At 36.8% G+C, this 8,307-nt stretch overlaps 1 protein-coding gene across 1 annotated transcript; it reads right to left on the bottom strand.

Moving 5' to 3' along the window:
- Positions 1–6,868: 6,868 nt before the first annotated feature.
- Positions 6,869–8,300, bottom strand: LOC129574665 (uncharacterized). The gene is made up of 4 exons (XM_055456955.1): positions 8,142–8,300; positions 7,497–7,647; positions 7,130–7,423; positions 6,869–7,055 (listed from the first exon to the last, which is right to left on the bottom strand). Exons 1-4 carry the CDS (start codon positions 8,295–8,297, stop codon positions 6,919–6,921), a joined length of 738 nt encoding a protein of 245 aa, XP_055312930.1. The 5' UTR covers positions 8,298–8,300; the 3' UTR covers positions 6,869–6,918.
- Between the last annotated feature and the right edge of the window lie 7 nt (positions 8,301–8,307).

The following is an 8,307-nucleotide window of genomic DNA, read 5'->3' as shown; positions in this document are numbered from 1 at the left end:
ACGATTAAATTGAGTTGAGCTCAAAATATTCCTTGTGAAGATGGAAAATTTTTCCCCGAACGTTCGAAAATCAATGAAAAGGTTCGAACAGTGGAATTGTTCGTGTGTTCGTAAATTTTCCGAACGTTCGAATTTTTGTATGAATTTCGAACAGTGCGATGTTCGTGTTCGTTTGTTCGTGGAAAATTCCCGAACAAACGAACGAACGTTCGTAAACAATCCAAAAATGTTCGAACAAACGAACGAACGTTCGTCAATTTTTGAAGCACCCACGAACGAACGAACGAACAAAATTCGAACTGTTCGTGTTCGTTGACACCTTTATGCATATATCTGAAAATCTCCCCGCAATCGAATCGATGTTGTTGTTTGTTATTATGAGTGGCGTATAAATTGAATCAAGTTTTTTTTCATATCAAATTTCGCATGATTTATTTCAATTTTCGTTCCATTTTTCCCCCCGTTTCATTCGTTAAATTGGATTAAAATATACGATAATATCATTAAAACCGGATTATAGACGAACTTATTGCAAGCGCATTTTTCGAGTGAACAAGTACAATGTTTAATTCCGAGAAAACTTGGTGCGTTTTTTTTAAATGAACTTTAAACAGTAACAGCAACAAGAATAAAGTTTTTCATTTTTCTTTTCTCTGTTCAAATTGATCACTGTATTGCATGCGCTTCGAGTTGGAACAGGTAAATACCGCATTATTCGCTGTAAGCACTTTGCGAGGAGGGAGATAGGTAAACTTAACAAAGCATTATCTTTCGAATTGAAATACATGACTTCTTGCGGAAATGAGACAGACGCAAAGCATAGAATACCGTTGCGTGTACAAATAATGCCACTGAAAATGAACACGATGGCTCCATAGGGTGGAAGCAACAACAAAATTCAAATTGGCGCGCTGTTTGGTTCAGAAAAAAAATTACGAAATTACATTTATTTTCCTATTGAAATCGAGGGCGCTCGTGTCTCCACAGTTGTCATTCAAGTTGTTTTCGGTCTTGGCTTCCACCCGATGAATGGCTCATACATTTTAGTTTGCAAACAATATATATATACAATTTGAAGCGATTTGTTTTCTCTCTTGCATGCTTTTGCTCGGTTACACTCACTCGCACGCTCGTTCAATATCTAGCTTCTTTAAATATTAGCGCGTGGTGCGTGCTTGTGAATGGTTTTTGGTGTGGGGCGGTTTTTATCAATGTTTACTGAACTTGACTGGATGAAGGTAGGATAAACAAATTGTATGTATAATAAAAATAAATTATTTAGTGTATGTGTACGTTCATTGTTCGGCTGCGTTACAATTCCATCGAATAGTGGGTTTGAAAATGCCAAAACATATACACAGAGTAAAATACGGACATATTGGGAGAGCAAGCAGAGAATAAGAGAGAAGAAGAGAGAGAGAGAGAGAGAGAGAGAGAGAGAGAGAGAGAGAGATGAAGGCAGATGAAGACTGAACGAAAAAGAAAAATTTCTAGCAATCAACAGGAGCGATAGATATAGGTATGGCATTGCTCAAGCCTAAACGATTTCATGTGTGTCTGTTTGTTTGCTACCCAATCATTTTCACATCAAAGTGATTGAGAAAATAACGAAACGCGCGTGTAGCTCATACACTTGACGAAGACGAAATTACATTCAAGTTGTTGTAAATGATTCCTTCCGCTCCGTCAGACGCAATATACACACACACATTTATTGATAGTTTTTCATAAAGTTTCCCGCATGTAGATCAAAATGAAATGGAATCGTGCCGATTCACGTTTTAAAACGAAAGGCATGGGGGAAATAATATAATAGAATAAAATGTAGCGGTTCACTCAAGCGAAAAGACAGACCGGCAGAACAAAAAACAATTATTACACAAATAAGAAGACGAAGAAAATTAAAAGCAAAGAGAGAGAGAGAGAGAGAGAGAGAGAGAGAGAGAGGGGGGGAAAGAAACTTGTGCGCAAAGTTAACTGCTGTAACCCACTTTTATATGCATTTCTCAAAATACTTCAATGAATTGTATGGCATTTTCTGTGCATTATTCTCGTTTTTTCCTGTCCGTTCTGCAATTCTCTCTCTTTCTCTTTCTCTCTCTCTCTCTCTCTCTCTCTCTCTCAGTCTCTGCAAATTTTCCCTTTTCGAACTGGGAAAAAATAGAAATAAACGCAACGCGCAATGAATTCAATTTACATATCAAGTCGAAACAGACACTGACCACCGCCATTCGCCTCGTCGCGTATATTACATTCGGTTTTTTACGGTAATGCGGCATGTTTTTATTCCGACTATCAACACTTGCATATTCTGATTTCTTGGAGATTTTTTTTTTGGAATTAATTGCGAATTTATAATTTTCTTTGAGTTTTTATTCGTTGCATTTTTTTTTCTAGTTTCCATTTCCCCTAGGTTTTCGTGTCTACATCGAATCAAGCAGAAGGTGAGAATGAGAATGTTTTTGTTTTGCAAAAATTATGGTTGTCTGCATCGTGCCACTGATAATTTGAATTTAAAGAAAAAAAAACTAAAAGAAAGGAAAATAGAATGCACTTGTTCCGTTACCATGTAATTGTATTCAAAATACACAATTGCAGCTGTTGACAGTTCGTCGGATTTTTTTCTGATAACTCCTGATGTCTGATATCTGCAATGGAAATTCCGTGGAATTAAAACGAACGTCGAAACGAAAATGAACATAATTTGCATAGCGAAAGAGCAAAAGAGGAGGAAAAATAACACAAACGAAACGTTATGGATAAACAAAGAGCGTTCAATATCATTTGACATGCGGTCACAAAGCCATACATGGAAAAGATTTGAACATTCAAAAGAGGAAAAAAAAAACGTTTGACATGATTTATTCAAAAATTGATTCGGTTTTTTTCCTCTCCTCGGCTCTCAGCCGGCCAATGGGTTGAATTGGCACGAATGAGATTGACTTGGCTGGGTCAATACTTACTGGCTTTTGCTTGAAACACCATGATTTTAACAAGGAATTCATTTAGGCCATTGAGATGTCTTTGAGGTCGTCCTACAATTTAACAGAATAATTTTTTTTTCTCCGTGAAACTTAGCTCTTTTCACCCCAGCCACAAACTCATTTCATATCCTGTTTATATTCACTCTATTTCACTGTTTATTTTCTTTTCTTTTATTCTATGTAACCGAAAGGATTCTTTTCTTCTTGTTATTATTTTTTCTGCTCTTCAATTTCAGAAGAAATAAAAACAAAACAATTTCTTTTTCTTGTATGTGACAAGACTCGGTTTTTATTTTCACTTTTTATTTCGCCAATAAACAGAAAACAAATTCATTTTATTTTATCTGTTGTACACGACACGAGCAACGAAATAGGAAGGTCGTCTATTGACAAAAAGTGAATGCACACACACAGACATCACAAACTGAGTTGGATTTACACACAATTTAGTTAAATATCCGCCGTCACCACGTAGATGAGATACAGAGCATGTGTGAGAGATTGATGGTGTGTGTGTGTGTGTGTACGCGAGACAGGGACAGCGTAGAGTGAGTAAATGGACCCAACAAATCTTCTATTTGTGATCACTAGCCACTCGTGATTCGACAATTATCTGGGGAATTTATTCGCATTCCCAAAAACCATTTGTATTTGTTGTTCGTTTTTTTTTCTTTCTATTCTTTGTTGGTTTTGGGTATTGGGCTATACACTACTTCTTCTTTCACTTTCACGAATGCGATCCTGACCTTTCACTTAGTCACATTCATTTGATCACCATCTGTTTTCATTTAGTTCACACAAACATACACCATTTTCGTTTTTCTTTTCCCTTTCTTTTCTTATCGAATTTGGCTCGATCAAATTTGCGCTTTTCTTTTTGCTCATTCAATAACAAATAATACTTGATTTCCAATCACTGTTCGAACCGTAAGCGGTTGCACTTTTCTCAAATTCCTTCGATGAATCATATCGACGCGCGTAAGGGCAAGTGATCGTCGACGATACTCTCTTTTTTTCGTCGGTTTTCTCACATATAACAGAAAGAAAAATCGTAAGAAAATTTACGCACACTGTCATTTAATCGTTCTCGGTTTCATTTCGGTCCGATTCATTACCCTGGTTGAACTGTTCATTTTCTTTTTTACTCTCTTGTTCACTTCTTCTTCTTCTTCTATTTCGATCGTTTTATCTCTCTCTCTCTCTCTCTCTCTCTCTCTCTCTTCAGGATGCTTTTTTCACACATGCACGTATAACGAGAATATTATTTGGTTCGCGTTTTTTTCCCTTTTCGATTGTTGTTGTTTTCTTTCTTATGGGTACGAAACCACGATCTATTTCGAATTGAGCGTTTTTTTTTCTCATCCGCGTAACAAAAATTCACATGTTTAACACTCAAACACACTGCTTAGTCACGGAGTGGAATAAGGAAATCAGTGAGATGGTAAAATTCTACAAAAAAAACAAGTGAAAATAATATCAAAACGTTTCACATAAAACTTGTAATTTTGGTTTCTTCTTCTTTTATTTGAAATGTGTCTGTTTTTGTGTGTTGTGAATTCGTCACTCAGATTTCCAAAGAAGAAAAATGGAACGCACACAAAAATTGTGCGTGTTTGTTCGGGTCGAAACGGCAGATTAGAAAAACCGTTTCACACTCACATTATGTTACGGTTTTTTTTTCTTTTTTCTTTTCAATGGCTATCTTCTGGTCTCCCCGAATACTACACTCACTAGGGTCAGTACGGTTTGAATTGTGTGTGCCATGACCGGACCCCTCCCGCACATGAAATACAAATAACTAATTAAAATACACACAACACAAGATTATTCACAAATTGAAACCGAACTGAACGCGAAAAAAAAGAATTGAGCGCATTGCTCTGAATTTCTCAATGATAAAATCAAGCCGAGAGAAGAAAAAAAAACGAAATCTGGTCGTGGATCATATACATACATACACATACACAAAAACTATATATATATGACACACATCGAAATTCCAAACAAGAATGTTTCGATGAAAAAATCACAACGAACACGAACACACTATTACGATGAGGAATCGAACGAGAAAGAAAAAACAGAGCCCAACCGACACAAGCGATGAAAATGAGAGCAAAGAATTTTCACAATAGCAGACACAAGTATGAAGCTGAACGCTCTCGCTCTCTTTCTGCCGTAGCTGCCTGCTTAACGGACGGAAAAACATCCGATCGCATTTTCGTGCCCACAAATAAAAAAGAAAAAATAACAAGAGGAAAAGCAACAAAAACAACGACATAAAAAACTATATAAATCCCGAATCGCTCAAAGAACTGTTTCAACGGAGGGAGACAGAGAGAACCAGCAAGAGATATGGGCTATTCACACGACTTGAATCCGATTGAAGATTACTTGTTGTTTTATTATTATTTTTTTCTCTACTTTCTCGTTAGGATAATGTGAGAGAACGAACAAACTAACGAACGAACGAGTGCATGAGAAATGCCGAGAAAAATAGAAAATACGAAGAAAAAAAGTGAATTGAATGGAGGACCTACCGAGTAAAGCCGTGTGTGTACGGTGTGTACGCTAATGCTCTTTCTCTCGCTTCGCTCCGTGTGTCTCTCTGTCGATGTCGGTGTAGTATCAAGATACACACGCGAAACGTAATGTGCTCAAACGATACGTGTGCATCGAAGAACGTAAGCAACAGGAGCTGCTGGGTTTTTCTGTGCTAAATGTATGCTGTCGATACAGTGTGTGTCAAGCATTTGTGTGCTTTGCGGTCTGATTACAGCAACAACAAATGAAAATAAAGCAAACGAACCGAACGGAATGAAAGAGAGCTAGAGCGAGAGCAAAAGAGAGAGTGAGAAAAGAAAAAAAAACAACAAAACGGTTTTAGCGGTTTTAATAGATTTTTCAGTTTTCAGACTCGATGTATTGATTAGCTCAGGCTCAATCGGATTACGTTCATCGAAAATGTGGCCGATGCTTGTTGTGTTACACATCACCGACACATTCGGAAACATTTCAAAATGAATTTACATCGAAAAACAATCGTTTTGAATTTGGATTAGTACATCGGACAATATAAACAGCCAACAATATCATCGAGAGAGAGAGAGAGAGAGAGAGCGAGCGAGCGATATAAGAGCGCATGCGTTCTCGAAATTTTTCGCTCTACCATCACGCATGAACAATAAACGCCGTTTTATTTCGGCGGCTAAAAATAAAAATCAACACACGCAGAACAAAAGCAACATTTTACTTTCAGTTGAATACCTAAATTTCCCATCGAGTCAAAGGAAATTCTCTCGCTCTGTCGACAATCTCTTTGACAGCGCATTGCAATTCTCTCTCGCTTTCTCCTGCTGGCATGAGCGAGCAAGCGCGCGCGCCTCAGAGGTCAACGTAAAATGGTACAAACAAATAGTTAATTTGAGATCATGTTTCATCGTCTATATTTCATATCTATATTCAAATCGGAATTTAACAAGTGTTTCTGCTCTTGAATTCACCATACGCCGATTGAAACGAATGAAAAATCAGTTCACCGACGATTTAATTCAAAGATATTTTTATTCGGTTTAAATGCAAGCTGATCGACCGATGTTATTATATTGAACGTTGTGTACGTGGATTGAAGTTTGATTTCATCTGAGCGGTTGGACCGTAATGGGTTACTATAATACGTGTAATACTTACATAAAATAAGCTTATTGAGTTTTGCTGTCAACTTTAGCTTCCTTCCGGAAGAGAATGTTTGCTTTTGTTGGAATAAAAGCCAAAAGTCTAACCAATACCATTTCATACTCATGTTTATTTCTCATTTTTTAAACATTCGCATTAGAAAAGATGTAGAATTTATTAAAATATTTAAAAATGTAGAATACGTTCCAGTACATTGAATTGTGATCGAAAAAATGAGTCTCCCGCCTTAAACATTGCTTCATACGATTGGAGACTGATAGTTAGTTTGTTCATCTGGTAACCGATTCACCGTTGTTTCTTTGACAATTGGCTCTACAGCTGATGCTGTCGCAGGATTTAACGGGATTTGAATTTGGACCACGTAATAATCTCGAACTGAAATTCAAAATGAAATTTGAAAAATAATGGCTTCGAAATGAGGTAAAAGTGAAAATGTAATTTTCCTTCACCTCCTAAGAAGATGGCAACACAGAAATTGAAGCAAAAATAAAGAAGGACATCTTCGCCATCTCGATACAATCGTCTTATTTTTCCATCTTTTTCTAACTTCTTAAATTTCGTATAATCCAGGTTCCACATGGGTTCTGAGAACATGGCAACTATCATATCTCTATGAATAGGTGCTAATCCCCAAGCAAAACAGTAAGATAAAACCCATTTGTCCGCATTTGCGAACATTTCGATTCCTTTTCTAATTGCGCACTGCTGTGGTAATGCTGTTAGATGCATGTGATTCCAAAATCCTTTGGAAAATTCATTTGTTTAGTTCTTCGATATTGTGAAAAGAATTATTCATATCAAATATTAAATCATTACCTGATATAAATATAAGGGAATGAAGAGTAATATACTCAAACATATCTAGTTGCCAGATTGGAATGAAAAAATCAAAAATTATCATTACTATACAAGTGGACATGAGTATAGATATAATGCTATCCGTATGCTTTCCGATGTTTTTGAACTTCTGCCATTGGAAATCAAAATGAGAAAAATCAATGTAAAAGTTTATATGTACTCATAAAGTCGTGCCACGAAATTTTCGAGATGTGACGACGCATATCCACGTCATTCCCGAACATAGCAATCGTGCAATGTATAAGTTTGACCGAATAAAAACAATGCATAGTTCAATCACATCAAATGATGTGAGCTGTGTGCTTTGACCGTACGTTATGTGCGCTCACATCATATGGCGTCAGCACTGAGTGTATGTGTGAGTGTTCTGAAATATAAACTCCGTACGGTCAGAGCGCACAGCTCAAATCATTTGTTGTGATTGAATTATACATCGTTTTTATTCGGCCAAACGTACATATAGCTTATACATTGCACGATTGCTATGTTCTAGAATGACGTGGATATACGTCGTCACACCTCAAAAATGTCTTGGCGAGATTATATGAGTAGCTATTGGAATGTCCTTTGTTCGTATTCAAATGTATCTGAAATGTTTCTTACCTCAGGCGAGGCCTTAAAGCAGATCAACATCAAGTGGTTCGCAGTATTCATCATTGTGTGTAGTAGAAATAGCATAAAAGTAATCACAATCACTAGAATGTTTGGAATATCTCTATTGTTAAACGGAGAACCGACCGCTAGCCACAGCCTGATCATGGATAAAACG

The sequence above is a fragment of the Sitodiplosis mosellana genome, unplaced genomic scaffold (genome assembly GCF_009176505.1).
Source record: "Sitodiplosis mosellana isolate CC-2019 unplaced genomic scaffold, AAFC_SMos_1.0 Smas_scaffold_6165, whole genome shotgun sequence".
Classification (NCBI taxonomy): Eukaryota; Metazoa; Arthropoda; class Insecta; order Diptera; family Cecidomyiidae; genus Sitodiplosis; species Sitodiplosis mosellana.
This window is presented reverse-complemented; position numbering and strand designations above follow the sequence as displayed.

Excerpts from the sequence above, each read along its gene's own strand:
- LOC129574665 (XM_055456955.1), bottom strand. The coding sequence starts at position 8,297 with ATGATCAGGCTGTGGCTAGCGGTCGGTTCTCCGTTTAACAATAGAGAT. Across the intron at positions 7,648-8,141 it reads GCTTTAAGGCCTCGCCTGAG|AAGTTCAAAAACATCGGAAA; the intron begins GTAAGAAACATT and ends TTCCAATGGCAG. Across the intron at positions 7,424-7,496 it reads TTCCCTTATATTTATATCAG|GATTTTGGAATCACATGCAT; the intron begins GTAATGATTTAA and ends AATTTTCCAAAG.